General features: G+C 44.8%; 1 protein-coding gene across 1 annotated transcript; it reads right to left on the bottom strand.

Moving 5' to 3' along the window:
* Positions 1–2,792: 2,792 nt before the first annotated feature.
* Positions 2,793–16,652, bottom strand: Cpo (carboxypeptidase O). Its single transcript, XM_063236650.1, is given in 13 exon segments — positions 2,793–3,007; positions 3,009–3,181; positions 3,937–4,021; positions 4,457–4,460; positions 9,587–9,762; positions 9,765–9,805; positions 10,870–10,876; positions 10,878–10,961; positions 12,048–12,176; positions 13,071–13,175; positions 14,593–14,694; positions 15,293–15,379; positions 16,614–16,652. Coding segments are annotated over 13 exon segments (1,215 nt in total). The 3' UTR covers positions 2,793–2,824.
* Between the last annotated feature and the right edge of the window lie 3,601 nt (positions 16,653–20,253).

Genomic DNA, 20,253 nt, shown 5'->3' with positions numbered 1-20,253 from the left:
ATAATGTCTCATGTCTCTGGCCCTGGTGTTGCGTGTCTTCTGCTAACATCCATGAAACGATAACAGGCTGACTTCCTAGCCTTAAATTTGGGTGAAAACAAATCCCAAATGCAGCTAGGGGTGTGGCGCATGCCTGTCATCCCAGCATTCTGAGAAGGAGTGCACAAAGGGTGAGCTCAACCTTTGTGAGCTAAGTCCTGGCAACAGGACTTAGCCAATCCTGACTCTAAATTAAAACATTTAAAAAGAACGGGATATGTAGCTCAGTGTGAAGGTCCTGGGTTCAATCCCCTGTACCACAGGAGAAAGAAGGAAAGAAAACAAGAGAGAAAGCCTTACTATACCACCGCTACCAGCAAAAGGCATAAGTGCCGGGAACAGTGCAGCTGTGACCGGCTGGCACAGTGTCCTTGGATATGCAGTCACCGTTTCCAAATCTCCTGGGTGCCGGTCACAGTGCACTTCTGGGTTGTAACCCTTTCATTAGCTTCTCTTGTCCTCTGTTTCTCCATGTTTGGCTAGTGTGTGGCAGCCAAGGGTCAGACAGGCAAGTGTCTGGGGCAAGAGGGCCGTCTCGAGATTGCATTTATTTGCACCACTTGTGGAGTTCTCCCAGGCGATTACCATTTTATACCAGGAAATGGAAACTATCCCTAGGGAAAATCACCGCGACCGCTTGTCATCTTCCTCCCCTTATCCTTAGGATCCTTTCACAGGGTAGAAAGCACCCAGAAAAAGCAAACCATGGGTCAGTCATATCCCCAGGACTCCAAGCCCTCAGAAGAAAGGGAGTCCCTGAAGGAAAGAAGCCCCTCAAGGAAGCAAGGGTTGTTTCCCCAAAACCTGAAAACATTGCTTCAGGAGGCTTTAGGCAAGCTGGTGGATTGAGTATCTTTCTATCTGTTCCCTTCCAACGGTATTTGTCTATGGGCTTAAACCTCAATAGTACAGGTTGTGACACTTGCTATGAAAGTCATCAAATAAACTTTGCAGTCATCAAATAAACTTTGGCAATCGCAGGCCCCAGTTATTTAAAAAGAAACCTTGGAAGCTAAAACATGGCAGATTAAAACCTATAGGCAGTGTCTCTCTAATGTTTAGTTTCTCCGCTCTCCTTGAATGTGACACTGGCTTTCTTCTTTGCTAGGCTGACTGTGGATGAAACCTGACCACTCTCCCGGACAATGCCACAATTGTGGAGCTGGCATTTTTATGTAAATAGCTTTTCTCTGATTCATTAAGCGCTATTGCCCCTGACATTTTCCTTTCTGACCCTTATCAGCCACACACTAGCCAAACATGGAAAAAGAGACAGGACCAGGGAAGGCAATAAAAGGGTTACAACCCAGAAGTGCTCTGTGATGGAGACCAACAAGGAAATTTGGAAATGGGTGAGTGCACATGCAAGGGTGCCCTGTCAGCCGGTGATGGTGACATTTGTTCAAAGCTTGTCAAATGCTTAGCCCCATTTCCAGGTGTCACGTAGAGATACACAGGAAATGACAGCCATGAGCACTACTTTAAGAGCACTTAAAATTTAATAGGTGCGATGGTGCAGTTTAATAGCTATGCATCCATAAACAGCCAATCTGGCTCTCGCTTCCTTCTCTATTTATTCTTTATTTCTTTCATAGCAAGTGTCACAACCTGTACTATTGAGGTTATTTATTTGTATTCTTGTTTAGTGTGGCTTCTCCTGACATGGGATTTGCCTGCTATGAAATGGTGCCTCCACTCCAATTATTTATGACTGTTAATCGGAATCTCACCTACTGGCATAGAAATTCTAAATAGAAGGGACCACATCCATCTCAGTCACCATTGTAACCTCATAGCAGAGTCTCAAAAAAAAAAGTAAATAAAAAAATGAATACATAAAACCAGTGATAGCTATATAGAGACATTATATAACTTACCTTCTGCCACTAACTCGTAAACACAAAACTAAGGGAGAATCTGATTCAAAGCTTAACAAAAATTTTCAGAGAATTTAGGCAAGAAAATAAAAAGACCCAGAAATTTATTTCTATTTCATTACCCCAGTGACTATTGAGATCTCAAATCAGAAATAAAATATAAGAACATGAGAGGCATGTCGGAAGCTCATCATGTGATCTTTGTGAGATTTAAGGAACAGTGGGATTCCACGAGCACTCATGGACTTCTCAAGCTGGAATGCTGGGTGGAATAATCATGACTGTGCTGAGCCATCCCAGTGGTAAAGCTGGACCAGGATGCCCCACTCCTCGATGCTAAACTCAGCCACATGACTTTCTTTTCTTTTCTTTTTCTTTTTTTTTTTTTTTTTTTTTTGGTAACAAGGATCCATGACCTCACACTTGCCAGGCAGGTGCTTATGTCACTGAGCTAAATCCCTGGCCCCCATGTGTCTTTCTTTAGCCAATGGTATCTTAGATGTCTGATGCCCTCAGAAGTTTAAAAAGTGCCCCCACCCTGGGACTTGCTGGAAACCTTGTGTTTTCTCCTCCACCATTGCCATGAGCACATGCCCAGCTTAACATGCTGAAGGACAGGCCTCCTGTGTACAGCCACCACCTGCGGTCCTCGCTGGGGCTGCCCCAGCCCTGCTGAGAGAGTGGCCCTGGATGAGAGGAAGCAGTGGTTTTGATACTGCCCAGACCAGCAGGCTGCCTCACTGTCCACTATATAGATTATGTGCCACTGAGTTTTAGAGGGCTTAATTAGTTGCATTATTGTAGCTATAACTAATACTATGCTCTTACAGAGTGATAAAATTTGATTACCAACAAAACAAATATTAACATGCCGACACAATTCTTCTTTATTGGATTAGCAATTATTTTTAACTCCATGATTTGGTTTTCCCCACAACCGCCCAAACCTTCCCTGCAACCACGTCTGCATCACCAAGGTCACACAAGCCTGGGGAGGCTGCGTCTAGAGCAGAGACTGGCAAGTGACAGCAGGTTAGCACAGCAGAGGTGCAGGTTAGCTTCCCAGCAGCCCTGGAGAGCCAGTACTTGGCCATGCGCAACGTCCAGGATGGAGAGCACGGCCTCCATGGCCACCTCACAGGTCGGCCGCATCTGCTCTTCGGGCAGGATAAACTCATGGGTGCCATTGTCCCTCAGCTCAGATGTGTAGGAGAAAGGGATCTCGATGTGTCCAGTCCAATCTCTTGATGATCCGAATGTTTTATCTAGGAATGAAACACGATGGATGTAGGAATCGGGCTTTGGAAGGGCAGACTTCTTCACCAGGCCAGGAAATAAGGGGCTAGCTGTAAAGAACTGCTTTTGCACTGGGGCTCCCTGGATAGTGGGCTTCTCTCTCTCCTTATAGGTCACTTTGAGGGCAGCAACCTCCACCCACACAGTAAAGGGCAGAGAATTTGGTTACAGTTCCTTGATGGAATCAAAGGCTGGGCAACCTCATACTGGAAGGTAAGAGTGCACTGAAATAAAAGCTAACAGAGAAACGGTATGTAAGTATTATCTAGGTGGACCTCTGAGAGGGAGGAGGTGTCGGCTGGGCTGGGAGAAGCAGTGCTGTCTTCCTTCAGCCAAGCTCTGTTCCTTTCTGCCTCTAGGTCCCACCCTGCTTGGCTTCCTTAGCCTAACAGGTCCTCTGGGAATTAACTGACCAAAGATCAGGGGACAGTGTCCTTCCTGTTAACTTTGTGTGTTCTCACTTGCCAGCTCTTTTTAACTGAAGCCAGGGGGGAGTTTAGGTCGGAGCCAGTGTATTTTATTTTCCTTTCGTTCCCACCGTTTCCCTGGAGAATGTAATTTTGGACTCGTATAGACTCCCTTTTATCCCTGGTCATTTTGATTTGTACAACTCCCTGTTGATCTATTCCTTTCCTGCCTACCTTACCCTGCAAATTCCATTGACTTCTTTTGTGCCTTGGATACTACAGATGAGGAAAAAAAGAGGGGGAAAAATGATACTTACATAAAATATCTGCACTCGATTCAACTCTATAATTGGTTCCATGCTTTGCTCTCAATGTATTTGCCTCCTTCTCTCCAACTTGAATCTGTAGGTGGGAAAGGCAGAGACAGATATCTGGTGTTAAAAATAAATCCAGTAATCCAAACATTGGGTGTTTTGTCCAGACCTATCTCCAGAGGAGTTTTAGACCATCCTTCTAACTTCCCCCTGGACAGCCAGGCGGCCTGTTCATACTCGTAACTCAGCACCTTTCCGTTCAATTGCATCATCTCTCTTTCAGTAAGGTGGTTGTAAATTTCCTGTTTCTTGCATGCTCCCTCAGCTCAAGGTAAAATGCCGCAGGCATCTTTGACTCCTGCTTTCTCCAGCAGTTACCAACTTGCAGTTCCAATGTCATTGCCCTCGGTCAGATTCATTATCTGAAAACTGGTCTGCTGCATCTTCTAATAAGTTTCTCTTCCTCTCATCAATCCTTATTCAGATTGATCCCACCTGGCTTCCAGATGCATAGAGCTAGAACCATCCTCCTGCTGCAAACGTTCAATAACTCCCAGTGCTCACTGAATAAAGTACAAACTTTTTATCCTCATTTTTCAAGATCCTTTCAAATCCAGCCCCCAGGGACCTTTCCACCACCGTTCTCTGCACGGCCAACTTAGATTGCACTGAAACTCAATCTCCCCATTCTCCAGACATGTCCGGGGCTCTTCAGTCTCCTTTTCTGGTGGTGTCCCTTTTACCTGGAGTTCCTACCTCTTACCTCTGCCTTTTGAAATTCTCCCTAACCTCAATTCTCAAGCGCCAGCTCTCCCATGAGGCCTTGCCTGATCACCTGGACTGGATTCTGGCTCTCGGATCACCCATAGCCCTTTGCTTATACCTCTCTTACAGTTCTCCTAGTTCTCCTTATAGATACTTGAAACGCATCTCATGTAGACTTACGGAATTTCTGAGATGCAAGGTATGACTGTTCCCATGCCCGCCACCATGTCACCTTCTAAACTGGATTTTTCTAAGGTCTCAGTCTATGTCGACCCTTTCCTGAGACCAGAGTCACTAACTGGGACATAGTCTATTGGCTGCATTTATGGACTTTCTCATACATCTCATCTTTCTGATGCAAAGTCTCTCAACGGGCACTCTGAGTGACCCCGCTATCCGCCATGTACACATCTCAGTGACTTCCCCTGAGGGTCTACACCCTGTCACCCCCTATCCACATTGGGATCTGCCCGAGGGCTGCGTGGCTGTGATGGCCAGTGCCTGGCTCCCTGATTCAGGGTCATTCACCTGTTCTCTTTCCTTTTGAATTAGGGTTCTGAACCTGCCTCAGTTCCGGGGTTTGTGTGGCTCAGACCCCAGACCACAGGCAGGAAACGGTGAAGAAGAACAGGTATAAAATGAGTTCAGCCTTTGACACTGGGAAGAGAACACGAGCTGTTTGCAGAATGAAGAGAAAACAGTCAGAGGTAAGGGAGCATCGCTGATTTCTGGGAAAGAAATTCTGGTCAGAAAGTGAGGAAGAGTGGGGAGAGGGGTGGGGTCGCTGCCCTGTGTCATGAAATTAGGAGCAAGAGTTCCAGGAAAGCACTGCTGTGACTTCTCAACGACACTCTCTTTTCAAATCCTCCCAGAGTCACATAGCTGAGATATACATTGTTTTTAATTATTTTTAATTCCCATGTGCTCCTCCGTTTCTCTGAATGAGACTCCCTGCTAACTGGTACTACAGGGGCTTACCTTTTCTTTGGGATCCATGGGTCAGCCCCGGGCTACATTTTCTATTCAAATTAATCCTTGCAGGTTTTTAATTTTTTTTTTTAACAATTTGCCCCTGAAAATTTCTTTTCTCCATTACCAGCCTTTACTTATTTTATTCCCAACAGTTGTTTTTTTGCTCAGATCCTACTGGCTTTCCAGTTTTCCTTCTTTTATTGCTGTTGTTGAAGAAAGATCCTTTGGATTTTAGTTTTGAAATAATTTCCCATAGCAATGACTATAGGGAAGCCGATACGAATACGAATTATATATGAGAAGTGTAGAGCTGTGATCCACAGCTTATAGGTTCGATCCTTTCGGAGAGGATGAGATAAACATCCCCCAGACTTCTAAGTGTCCTTTCTCTCTCTGCATTCTTCTTACCTGATATTATACGCCAAGACCAGACCGAGACAATATCACCCGGCACTCCTCAACCTAAAGGTACTTCTAGTAAAATAATTAAAAAGAACTTCTTCGCCAGTAGAACACAGTAGACATGACAAATACCTCTAGCCTGCACAGCTCCTTCACCAAACCCAGAAAAATCCTTGCAGGCATGAATTCACATAAAAACTTTGCTTGAGGCCTGGCATGTGTGTGGGTGGGGTAGGAGGGGAAAAGTTTGGCATGGAGGACGGAGGTTTGCCGGAAAAGAGTTGCAATGGAAGGACGGAGGTTTGCCGGAAAAGAGTTGCAATGGAAGGACTGTAGGGGTGTAAGCAGTAGAATTCTTGTAGTTATCCTAATTTCCAGAACAGTTTAGAAAGGAGCTGCAGATACTTACATTCTCCTTACATAGTCACCACGTTGTCTATCATGAAGTGTAGCGTTTACCATGATTTCTAAGCACTTTGAGTTTTGTAAATACAGAGATTAATCACTAGCTCCTGTTGGCTGTAAATAGTCCTGGAAATGGAAATGCCCTTGAGATTGTGAGCTTGATTCTGTGTTACTGTGCATGATATCAAAACTTACCCCTCTCATAACCTCCCCCCAAAAAGCCTCAAAGTAGTGCCAAGTGGCTTCAGTAAATTTAACACATGGGGACATGTTCACATTGACTTTTCACTGACAAGTCTTGGAGGAGAATGTTTATGCTAACTCTTCAGCCTCTAAGACAGAGGTACAGACACATCTACTAAGATCTACAGCTAGTGCTGAGGGTCTTTTCATCTTAAAGATATCTTTCAGGATTGTCCATGTGATTGGCCCAATCCCTCCTGCTGTGTTGTTGGCTTTAACCTGTGGCCACAGTGTGCTTTCAGAGGGCCGACAGAAGCACAAGACCCTCTAACCTCTGAAGATGGACCTGGAGAAATGGTCATGCATCTGCTTTCCTGAACCCAAGAGAGAATGAAATTCCCCCTTGAAAAAGTACTAAATGCATAGGTGCTAGTGGACTCTGCCTTTCCACAGGAGATCTTTCCATAGGCTGAAGGCCCCGTGCCATCAAAGATCTGCCTCTGAATTCATGTGACTTTGTCACAGGCTCCTTGAAGGAGAAGGCAGAAATCTCACATGAATACTGCAGGACCCAAGGGTAAGAAGGGTTCTGAGCTTCTTGACCAAAACCTCTGTTTCTGCCTATATTTTGCTTAAAAAGCAGGATCTCTGGGAATTTGGAGTGTGGCTTTGAAAAGCTACCAACCCTTTCTGAGTAGACTGAGGCTAAGTTCTGGGGATGATGAAGGCAGCCTCTGGAATGCAAGGCCCCAAATTTCAACCTGTCCTCCACCTTTCTGGAAATGCGTCTAACTCAGTCTCAGTCTGACCGCTCTAAAATGAGGTTATCATGTTGTCACGAGAGTCAAACAAGAGAGTGACTCCTTTGATGAGTTATAATATCCTTTGATGAGTTATAAAGATATAGGCAAATGGAAGTGACTCTCACATCTTACAAAATGCGCACATAAAACAAATTTTCTTGGAATGAGAAAGACTAAAGTAATTTCCAGAAAGGCATGTGAATTTCACCGCATATTTCTGAGTGCGGAGGGAAGGATTCCCTCCAGGAAAGAACTACAGTGGGTTGTGTGTGTGTGTCCAGCTTGGGTTTTACGGGTCATGCCCCGGTGACAGAAGGACAGGAAGTGTGACATAACCACAAGACACCCGGATACTAACAGCAGAGTGAGACTAGCACCCTCCCCACCCACCATTTGCACACACAGAGGAGCTGAGGAAGCAAACAGGAAACAGCAAGTGTTGGCAGAACCGGAGACACTTGAGCACTTGTGCTTTATTGACGGATCTGTGAAATGGTGCGGCCACTGTGGAAAAAAGGATGACAGCTCCTCTAGGAATTAAAAATAGAGCTATCGGAAGATCGAGAAATTATACTTCTCATCACATCTGAAACAACTGAAGGCAGGGTCTTGGAGGGGTAATTGTATACGCATATGCAGAGTGGCATTATTCACGATGCCTGAAAGGCAGAAGTGACCCAGAGGTTCACTGAAAGATGAATGATAAACACTGTACGTACAGTGAGGCATTCTGTGGCCTTAGAAGAAAAGGAAACTCTGACATAACCTACAACACGGATGAACCTGAAAGATATCATGCCATGTGAAATAAGCCAGCCATAAAAGGAAACATTCTGTGTGACTTCACTAGGAGACCTGTTTAGAATAGTCAGATTCATGGAAACAGAAAACAGAATGGTGGTAGCCTGGGCTGGGGATAGAGAGAACAGGGGAGTGTTTTGTTTTTGTGGTACTAGGGATTGAACCCAGGCCTTTCGAATAAAGCTACATTTCCTCTAGTCTTTTTTTTCCCTTTATTTTGAGATAGAGTCTTGCTGAGTTGCTCAGGTTGGGCTCAAATTTGTGATCTTCCTGCCTCAGCCTCCCAAAAGTGCTGATATGAAAGACAATTTCCACCATATCCTACTTGGCAGTTATTATTTAATGAGTATACAGCTTAACTTATGCAAGATAAAAATTTTCTGACAATTGATTGAACAACAATAGAACTATTTTAAACTTTATGCTTAAAAAAGGCTACCATGGCAAGTTTTATGTTAGATGTATTAGACCACAATTAAAAACCAAAGAAGAAAAAGAGGAGGAGGAAGAAGAGGAGGAGGAGGAGGAGGAGGAGGAGGAGGAGGAGGAGGAGGAGGAGGAAGAAGAAGAAGAAGAAGAAGAAGAAGAAGAAGAAGAAGAAGAAGAAGAAGAAGAAGAAGAAGAAGAAGAAAGCATCAAATACTACAGTAGTTCTGCCCTCACCTTCCCTCTGATTTGTGACTGGGCTCTTCAGGTTCACAACAGGGCCAAGAGCCCAGCTCTGCTCAGCAGTTCTGCTCAAGTGCTTGCGTAAACACAGCAACAGGAAAAGAATGAAACAAAGCAGTTTCCCTGCCTCAGCTGGCATTTCGCTGGTGCTTCCTCTTACAAAATATTCCCAGGCAAAGGCTGGAGGAAGAGTTTAGAAGAAAACAGAGCATTGTGCTTAGCAGAAAAGAGAGCAGATACTACTTAGCCGTGTTATTTTAGATATGCCATATTCCACTAACAGCTGGCAAGTTCTGTCAAGCATGATTCAAAAGCTGTAATTGCTGAATGGAGCTTCGAGAGAATTCACAGAAATGAAAGTGCATTCCTGCAGATTATTAACATAATCATCTCATTTATATTATGGGCGAGTACCTAAGATGTCTCCCAACTTGATGCTTTATGAAACAGGTAGTTAATTAACACAGGAAAAGCAGCATTTAACCCAGAGCCTTCCCAGCAGGCATCTGGCGAGGTGCAGAAGATAGGAAAGGACAGTGAGCCTGAGCAGAGAGAGAAGCAGAGGGCTGAAGCCAAAATCATGGACGTGGAAACGGGAAGAAGGGAGGCAGAGGTTCTGCGGAGTTCTGCCAGGCGGCTGTGGACTTTCCAGCTCTTCCTGATTGCTTGGTTTATTTGTGGTGCAGCCGTATAGTACCAGAATGAGCTGGCCGTGACAGTGTATGGCCAGGGAGCACAGCATGTCTTCCTTCCTGCTCTCAATGAGGTTAGCGACGGCTTTAGTCTCTGGTTCCGCCTCTGGTCCTGTCCCATCACCTGTGGCCCTGTCCCACAAAATATTATGTCTTGGCAGTTTGTAGATGCGCCACTACCTGAAAAGTACAGGAAACCACGAAGACAGCTCCATGACTTACGTTTAGAAGTGACAGAGGGCAAGCAGTCTTCCTTGTTCGGGGCATCTGTGGGGATGCCAGGGACTGTCCTCATTTGTCTAATTAGTGCTGTGTGAATCAGTCAGCTTAGAAGGTCACCCAAGATGGCGATTTGAGAGGGAACTCAGAGCGCCAAATGCCAGGCTCACATGGCTCAGGGGGCAGATTGGCAAGGGAACGGCCTCCCACTTAAATCTGTGGCGAGCCGTGAGGCAAGTGCTTGGCAACTGCTTCTCAGATTCCCATGTCAGGCTCTGACAATCTCACTGCTCCAAGCCTCTTGTTCGACGTCTCGCTGCCTGGATTCTCATGAGACCAATTTGCTAGGACTTGAAGTAGTGCATCCTCTTTGTTAGCAACTACGAAGCGCGCCCGTGCAGCACCTCTGATGTGCGGAGTGTCTACCCAGGCCCTGCTGTGGAACACTGCAGATATAGCTGCTGGGCACCTTCTGATAACAGAGTCTTACAATGACCCGCACTTTATACAAGGAAAGACAAAAGCAGAAAGGGCCAGTCTTTCAGGGCCACCCAGCTGCCAACTCTGAATTTTAACCCTCGCCATCGGGAGATGGTTAAGCAAAGCACCTCACCATTTCCGCCTCTACTTGCTTCCAATTCTTCGGGAATATTGAGATTTGGAAACTTGGAAGGGCCATAAGGAGAACATGTTGGCTTTGTTTACTACCCACCATCTTGCAGGAAAAATCTCTAATTTTTCTGCTCTTTATAATGATCTATATATTTTAAAACTGAATGATAGATTTCAAATATATTCATATCAGCCTGGGTTTCACTGATCCTTGTTTAGGCAAACCTCACTTGAAAAGGGTTGTACTTCAGTGGGTGATTCGTACTATATGGATAATATCGTCTCTTTGCGGGGAATAAAATCTGAACAGCTTTCAGAATGCTCAGAAAGCTGTTCAGATTTTTTAAAATGATACTGTTTATAATGCACCTTTCCTTGCTTCTGACGCATTCTTCTACCAAACAGGTACTTACTACACCAGGGATATATTGAAATTTCTATTGAGATCTGACCCACAACATGAGCCATTATTATGGGATGAACGGGATTTCCTCCACAGCTGATCCTGTAACAGAAAAACCAAAGGCTATTGCCATCATGAGGTTACTGGATTGCAATGTTAGTGGTGCTCGGTGGTGTTTGAGTATGAAACTGTTTCCTAGGTTTACCTGGGAAAAGATGCCTTGTGAAGCCAATGTGTGTGATTTTTAGTTCTGCAAATGGGATAGCAAGTCCCGATAAGAGGAACATCTGTACAACTCAGAGCATGCGATCGTGCCAGCAGCCGCACTGAGGGAGGCAGACTGTCCTTTTCCTCATGAGCAGATTAGCTGTGCTGGTGAATGCGATCCGCTTACTCAGGGCGAGCTGCAGAGCCATTTTTCAGGGCCCAGGGATACAGAATGAAAGGGAAATTGCCCAGCAGATGGAAAAAGGCTGTTCCAGGTGTAATGGGGCTGGGCTCTGCGTATTTCTGGAAGCAGAAGACTAATGAGCGGAGGGGGAGATAAAGACAACTGTCACCTGCCATGCTCAGAAGGAGGGACTGGATTCAGAGATGAGCCAGAAAAGCTGTTCCAGCCACAGGGCCTTCAGGGAGTAACGGCAGAAAAGGAAGCATATCCTTGGGAGAGAAAGAGGGGCTCTCCATTGTGGGGTGAGGTGGTTTAGAAATGTCGTCAAGGAGAAACCGTCCACTGTCAAAGACACATGGAAGCTGGGTGCCATGTCCCATCTGCATGCACGGTCACACTGAGGAGCCAGGGTGGCTTGGTATTCACCTGCCACTCATTACACTTCTGGTCCCAGAACTGATCTGAGAAGCGCAGAGGCTGTTGCATGGGTTTTACATCACAGAATTCTAACTGGGTGATGGATAACTCACGAACATGGAGAAGACAGGGGAGAAGAAAAATGAAGTCAGCCTGGAAAATGGCAATAGGTCCAAGCAGTGAAAATCCCTGCAGTGCAGTCAAGTTGAAGAAGCCGCTTATCACTGACTTCTAGGGTTGATTTCCAACTGGTAAACTGATTTTTCCCTCACAGGGGTTTCTTTCTTTTCCTAGGTACAGCATATTTTTAGAGCTGGAATGGTGGAGGTCAGGACGAGGAAGCCAAGTGGACCCTTTAGTCTGTACACACATTCCAGGACCAAAGTCAGGCTGCTCATGGGTGTCCAAGTGTACATGCACCTGTCTATGTTAAGGACAGGAAGCACATACAAGTCCAGGGTCTCAAGAAACCTGCTGATCCTCGAGCTGCCTTCGTAGTTTTGGAGAATCTGAAAAATTGAAAAGAGAAGCATTTAGAGTGACTCCAGGAGGAAATCTTTCCTACCATTTTTATGATTTCAACTTAATTGTAAGAGGTGTCTGTGCGTCACATCTCCACTCTCCAGGCCCCAAACCCCTCCTTACTTTTCTTATTCTTTATGGTAGTCATCCTAAAGGTTTAAAGTGTATCAGAATCATCTGGAGAACATTCTAAAACACAGATTGTCCAGCTGTACCCATGCGTTTCCCTTTCCTGCTTCCTTTGTGGGTTTCTAATCTACCAGGTTTGAGAGGGAGCCAAGAGTCTGTGTTTCTAGAAAGTTCCTAGTGAATGTTGATTCTGTTTGTCTGGGATCCACATTCCAAAAACTACTCTTTGCAGGTTATTTTCTAATGTTTGGGTTTCTGAAAAGATTGACCAAACAAATATAGTATTTTTAAAGGATTTTTTCCCTGAAGAGAGTGGTATAAGTAATATGCAGAAATTCACTGTGCTAGGCATGTCTCTATGCCACGGCTCTCAGTCCATACAACAGGTGCATAAATTAATCATACTTTTTCTAGAGGAAAATCTGGAGCTCTCATTGTTAGAAAATCCACCCAGTGTTAGGAACTGAGAAAGAGTCAAGACCAGGATGAGCCCAGAGAATCATCTCTGATTCTCAAGATGCAGTTTCTTCTACATTTTGATATGCGTACTCTCCAAAAATGGTGATTGGGGTGTCAGCTACTAACTCGGTTTCCAGAAAGGTCCTGATTCATTCCCTTTCACTTCAATGAAGGCCCAATTCAGTAAAGAAATTCATCGTCAACATTTAAAAGCAGCATGGGTTCTCAGGAGCCCAGAAGTGCCAGATATTTAGTGAAACTGCTGGCCACTGCATGGAACCAGAGGTACTTACTTCTTTCACAAACCACTGGCAAAAAGCAGGGGCAATCCAGTCCCTGGCATGGATTCCACAGTCCATCCAGATGATCTTCTTGGGGGTACTGGACAGCTGGCTGATCTGGAGAGGAATCAGTGCTCCATCACCAAATGATCACTTACTGTTTGTAAACCATCACGCAACGCCAACCCGGTGCTTCCTTCTCCTAGAGGTGTCTCTTTCTCACTCTATTCTGTGGCTCCAGGAAAATGCCAGCACAGGTGGAGACAGCCACCTGGCACCTCTCCCCTGTCACTCTTCCTCTTGCTACTTGCCTTTGTAGTTATTCTCAGACCATGTGCTTATTCCCCCCGGAGCTCACCCAAAGCATGGTCTTTGTTACATTCTAAATATTCCCTAACTCCAAATAAAGGCATAAAACCCAAAGCCACCAGCTCAAATGCCAAATTTGTATAAATCTTATAAAACCTTGTCACAGAGGGTTCACTTAGAGTGACAAAGTGCACATGAGGTAACGCTCAGTAATCAAAGGAATTTAAAAATGGAAGGAATCTTCGCTTCAACTTTGTGAAACTGTGAATAAGTCAAAAGACATACTCTCCCGCGACACTTGCTTGAGTCCCCTTCTTGAGGAGTTCCTCTGCACTCAGCCAGCTCAATCGCCTTGCTTCTCTGTCCATTTGTTATTACTGGACATCAGGTCCACTTCGTTCCAGCAAGAAAGATTCCCTCCTCCTGCAGGTGAGGGGCTGGGAGCTGAACTGGTGGGTGTGGATTCTCTCCAGGGGACAAGAGACTGTGGCCACTGTGGGATTCACAAGTGGCCATGATTCATTTAGTTTGTTGAAAGCCACTGGGAGCTGCACAATGGAACCTCTCTCCCTCCACATGAAACGCTAACAAGCTGGGGCTGAGGATTTAGCTCAGTGGCATAAGCACCTGCCTTGCAAGCAGGCAGTCATGAGTTCTATCCCTGGGACTGATAAAACAGAAAAGACCAAAAAAAAAAAAAAAAAAAAAAAAAAAAGAAATGCTAACAAGCTATAAACACACGGCTGTCGTATTCCTGGAGCTTTCTCCTGTTAGCTTCTGCTATCTTTCAGCAATTCCAAGACAATTCTTTTTCAAATTTTTTATTAGTACAATTTTGTATTAATAATGTTTACATTCCTTGGTGCATGCAAGTAACACACCTTCATTCTTGTTTCATTCCTTTTCCTCCTCCTCCTCTTCCTTCTCTCTCTCTCTCTCTCTCTCTCTCTCTCTCTCTCTCTCTCTCTCTCTGTCTCTCTCTCTCTCTCACTTTCTCCTTGTCTTTTTGAGACAAGGTCTTGCTCTGCAGTTCAGGCTGAACTTGAACTCACTTCGTAGTCTGGGCTGGTCTTGAACTCATGGTGTTCCTCTTACCTGAGCCCAGTTTGGGGCAGACCTTCAGCAATGCTTCTTTTAACTTTTTCCACATTTCGGATAAAGCTGAGCTGCAAATGATATCCTCCCCCCACCCCACCCCAAGGTCCTTCTCAGCCTTTGAACTCACCTTCAGATAATACATGGGCGGGGACTTGTGTGTTACCCCTAGGAGATGCTGTATCACCGTGTCTGCAGACATCTCTCTGAGCTGTACTATCCACTCATAGATATGAAACCACCAGGAGAATGTGGCTACCAACAGCAGATCACTGACTGATTCTAATGACGATGACTCTTCCACTAAGACACTGGATTCTGGACTCTGCTCCAGATCGCAGCTGCCGTGCAGTACACAGAACAGAAAACCCAGCCAAGGCCTTGCTGCCTCCCATCTTTCCTTTCTTTCAAAGATCTCTCCTGCTGAGTCCTGGTCTCTTGGCATGCATTCTCTTCAGAGTAAAATGAGGCTGACCCCTGAGTCTCTCCAGCCTCCTGCTTTGACCCTGCTGTTGTTCTCCCCAGCAGGTGATACAGCAATGGCCAGTGGTCCTCACCAGAGACTGTATCAGGCTGCCTGGACTTTCAGTTCCTAAACTGTGAGCTAAACAAACCTCTGTTCTTTGTAAGACCAGCCTTCCTCGGGTATATAAAGAAATCAGATTAATATACCAACAGTATCCTTTTCTAATGTCCCCAAATTAGGCAAACTTATGTATAGCCTTCCTAGAACAATACAGCAAAAGTTTATAATCCCATCTTTCAAGCCTTGCTAAGCATCCTAATGTAAGTTGTGATTCCCTGCATCCTCCTCCCGTGTCCTTTCTCACCTCTGCCATGGGGTGGTACTCAGTGTAGGAATAGGTGTCCAGGTTCACTGCTCTGTCCATTACCTGTTCTCCTTGAGTGCTGAGGATCTGCAAAAGGAAGAAAGAGAGACAAATAGTGAAGAAAGTGAAATACTGTTGTAGTTAGGGATTGTGCAGAGAACAATTAGAATCAGGACATGGAGTTTATAATATTGTTTTATGATGGTCACTGGGAGTTTACACAAGAAAATGCAGGAAATCTACCCACAACACCAAAAACATAGAACATTTAGCCAAGGGCCTAAATTCCACAGCAATGTCCCACATGAGTCCAGATGAAGACCCAGAGCTCATGAAAGTGCCTCCCACGAGTCCAACTGGAGGTCCAGAGCCCACAAGAACGACTCATGCCAGTCTGCTTTATGGATCAGTGCTGGGAAGGCCCAAAGGTCAGCGGGGAAAAGGAGCTGTGCTGGTGGGATGAGGGTTCTATGCTGGAGCCAAGAAGCCACACTCACAACAAAGACCATGGCTGTCCTGAAATGCACCACAGCCATCCTCAGTGACATGGAAGCCCCGGGCTCCTTTGATGACAGGCACAGTCTGGTACATGCCAGGAAGCCAGCATGAGGAGTTCATCCTGGAGACCAAGTGGCACACATCTTCCCTTCCACAGCCAGGAAGCAATGCTCTATGTGAGGACCAAAGCTTCTCCAGGGGAACCAACAGCTCAAACAGCAACTCGTAGGAGAACCCACAATGCCCCAACACAACAATGCGTTAACGCCTTCCTTCTCCACGTCTCTATTTATGCTAGCAACTTTCCTCAGGTGGAACACTCAGTGCCATGCTGATGTAATCCAGCTGGCATTAAGTTGACCACCAGTTCTTAATCCATAACAGATACCCTGAGGGCTAGAAGGTTGCTGAGAAAAGTACCGGAATCATTGTGCAGGATTTGAAGCCCAAAAGCCAGTGCTGGAGTCTTGACTCTAATTTCCTCATTGTGAGATGGTGGGCAGTCACTGAACCACTTTAGGCTCCTGTTTCATTATCTATAACATCGAGACAATCGTCCCAATCTCGCAGGGAGGTCAGGATAATTCAATAAGATGTGGATATTTTTAAAAAGCTGTTTTAGACTTACAAAAGGAAAACTAGCTAAGATTTATTGAACTGAAACTTTTTATGAGACATGCACTGTTCTGAGCAATTTAAATCCCATTTGCCTCTCTGTAAAACTCTGAGATAGATACTCTCATTATCTCTATTTCAGAGATGAAGAAACTGAATCAGAGAGAGAGGGAGAGTGATATTGGAATTTAAGTCCTAAAAAACTGACTGAAGAGCCTGTAACATTAACTGCTGTGATGAGTAACATGGCGAGAACTAATCTCTCTGTGGTCGTTTATCTTCTGTTTAAGAAAACATTATTTTTAGAGCACTTGTAGCACAATCAAGTGGAAAGTCAGGTGGTGCCTATGGCCTATGTCTCTACACAGGCAAAACCTTCTCTACCATGGAACCCCACCATGAAACCCCACCATGGACACTCCACCATGAAACCTCACCATGGATACCCCACCATGGACACCCCACCATGGAACCCCACCATGGAACCCCACCATGGACATCCCACCATGAAACCCCACCATGGACACTCCACCATGAAACCCCACCATGGATAACCCACCATGGACACCCCACCTTGGATAACCCACCATGGACACCCCACCATGGACACTCTACCATGGAACCCCACCATGGAACCCTCACCCTGAACACCCTACCATGGAATCCCACCATGGAATCCCCACCATGAACACCCACCATGGACACTCCACCATGGAACCCTACAGTGGATACCCTAGCATGGAACCTCACAATGGACACCCCTCTATGAACACCCCATCATGGAACCCCACCAGGGAACCCTCACCATGAACAGCCACCATGGAAGCCCACCATGAACACTCCACTATGGAACCCTACCATGGATACCCTAGTATGGAACTTCACAATGGACACCCCACCATGGAACCCCACCATGGAACCCCACCATGGAATCCTCACCATGAACACCCACCATGGAAGCCCACCATGAACACTCCACTATGGAACCCTACCATGGATACCCTAGTATGGAACTTCACAATGGACACCCCAACATGGAACCCCACCATGGAACCCCACCATGGAACTCCGCCATGGACACTCTACCATGGAACCCTACCATGGACACCCCACATGGAACCCCTCCAGGGACACCCCACCATAGGACCCCACCATGGACATCCCACCATGAAAACCCCACCATGCATACCCCACCATGGAACCCTACCATGGAATCCCTCCATGGAATCCCACCATGAACACCCCACCATGAAACCCCACCATGGACACCCCACCATGGAATCCCACCATGGATTCCCCACTATTGTGCTACATTAGCTACAACCAGTGAGCTTGTAGGATACGTCACCAGCCAGAACCCATGGTTTGCATAGGTTTTACACAGTGTTGTACTCCATGGTTTTAGACAAATGTCTATGGACACAGATCAGCCACTACAGTCTCATACAGAATTGTTCCTTAGCCCTCAAAATCCTAATTTAGCTGGGTGTGGTGGCACAGGCCTGTAATCTTAGCAGTCTTGAGGGAGCAGGAAGATCATTGTGAGTTCAAGACCAACCCAGGCTACAAAATGAGCTCAAAACCAGCCTGAGCTCATAGCAAGACCTTGCTTTAAAAAGGAAAATAAATAAATAAGGACAAAAAGAAAGAAATCCTAATTTATCACTCCCATCCTCAAGCCTTGGCAACTATTAACTCTTTTTTGTTCTGTAGTTCTGTCTTTTTTCCTCAGGTTGTACAGTCGGAAAGAGTGTGGTGCATAGACAGCCTTTGCAGTGACCAACATGCATTAAACTCCTTCCTGTCCTTTCAAAGCTTAAAAGCTCATTTCTCTCTGGTGTTGTGAAATTTTCCTTTGTCTGAATGAACTACAGGTTATCCATTCATCTGCTGCAGGACATCTTGATTATTTCCAAGTTTGGGTATGTAAGCTTGAACTAGGAATAAAACTTTCTTAAACTCTGCCTGTGGGTTTTCGGGTGTACAGGCTTCAGATCACGGGAGTGAACACCGAGGGGTGCAGTGCTGAGTCCAAAATGTATGCAGTTTGCTGAGAAACTGCAGCCCCAGCTTTCCGAGACTGCAGTGAGGCTCCACACCCCCACCAGCAGGTGGCAAACCCTAACCCTAACCCTAACCGTAACCCTAACCTTAATCCTAACCCTAACCCTAACCCTAACCCTAACCCTAACCCTAACCCAACCCTAACCCTAAGGTGCTCCTGACCTCCTTCCTCAGAAGCACTTGGTGCTGTCGGTTTTGGAATTTGTGTCCTTTAATTAGCAGGTGAGTAGTGGCAAATCATCACTATCCTCATTTGCAGCTCCTCCGTGATATTCCAAGTAGGGCACCTGACGTCTCTACACCTTCTTTGGTAAGGTTATCCATTCAGGGTCTCTGTCCGCTTTTTTATCAGGTTGTGTTTTTAATGAGATGCTTTAGGAGGTCCACATATGTTTTAGATCGCAGAATTTTTCCCAGCTGTGCCTCTTGGAAACATTTTCTCCCCATTTACGTCTTGTCTTCTCATGATCTTGATGTCATCTTTCAGAATAGGCAGTTTAATTTTAAAGTTCAGAGGATCAATTATTTCTTCCATAGATTGCTTTTTCTGTTTATCTAAAAGAAAATCACCACACTCAGAGTCACCTAGGCTTTGGTCTTAAATTATCATCTGGAATATGACAAGTTTACATCCAACATTTAGGAATATGATACTTTTTTTAAATTAATGCTTGATTCATATTGTTTTACATATGGATGTCTAGTTGTTTAGCATTATTTGTTGAGAAGAATACCTTTGCTCTGTTACATTATCTCTCTTTCTTTATCAAAGATCAGTTGGCTACATTTATCTAAACCTACTTCTAGGTATCCTTCATCTATCTGTGCCTTTGGTGGTACCACACTGCTTTGATTACGGTAGCTTTGTATTTAGTCTTGAGCTCAGTATCAACCCTGTCACTTTATTGTGTTGGCTACTTTGGGTCTTTTACTTCACACAATCTTCAGAATGCATATGTTGAAAGTCACAAAATAACCTACTTGGACTTTTATTGGGATTTCATTGAATCTATACCTAAGTTATAAAGAGTTGATACCATGACATTAAGTCTTTCTATATATAAACATAATGTGTATCTCCATTTATTTAGTTTTTCTCTAATATTGTTCATGAAAGTTTAACAGAACTCACCAGATAGTTCTTGTACACAGTTTGATAGATTTGTACCTGCATATTGCAATGAGGGGACAGTAGTGTAAATGGTAACGTGCTTTTCGTTTTGAACTTCTCTTGTTTACTGTTAGCATCCAGAAAATCAACTGACTTTCCTGTGCTGCCCTTGTATCCTGGAACTTTGCCATAATTGCTTATTAATTCCAGGAGATTTTTTGTTGTTGTTGAACCTTCCTGATTTTCTAAACACATATTTATGTCATCTGCAAACAAGATGACATCTTCTTTCCTAGTACATGTACTTCTGTTCACTTTTCTTGTCATATTGCATTACTAGGGCTTTAGTACAATGTTGAAAACAGTGTTGAGAGCAAATATCCTGTTATTGATTGATCGTAGGGAGAAAGCTTTTAGTTTCTTACCATTAAGCATGATGTCAGCTGTTTTGTGAAGACAGTCTTGTTAAGTTAAGGAAGCTTTCCTCTTTGTATCATAAATGGGTGTTGAATCTTGTTGATTTTTTTCATGTCTGTTTGTATGGTGATGAGATTTTCCTTCTGTGATAGATAACATCAATTGATCTCTGAAAGTTGAATAAGCCTTTTATAAATAGTATGAATCCCATTTGGTCATATCGTATGCTTCTTCTTACACATTGCATGAGTGGATT

Source organism: Cavia porcellus, unplaced genomic scaffold, assembly GCF_034190915.1.
Source record: "Cavia porcellus strain 051 isolate PalLab524CR breed Dunkin Hartley unplaced genomic scaffold, mCavPor4.1 scaffold_26, whole genome shotgun sequence".
NCBI classification, from domain to species: Eukaryota; Metazoa; Chordata; class Mammalia; order Rodentia; family Caviidae; genus Cavia; species Cavia porcellus.
This window is presented reverse-complemented; position numbering and strand designations above follow the sequence as displayed.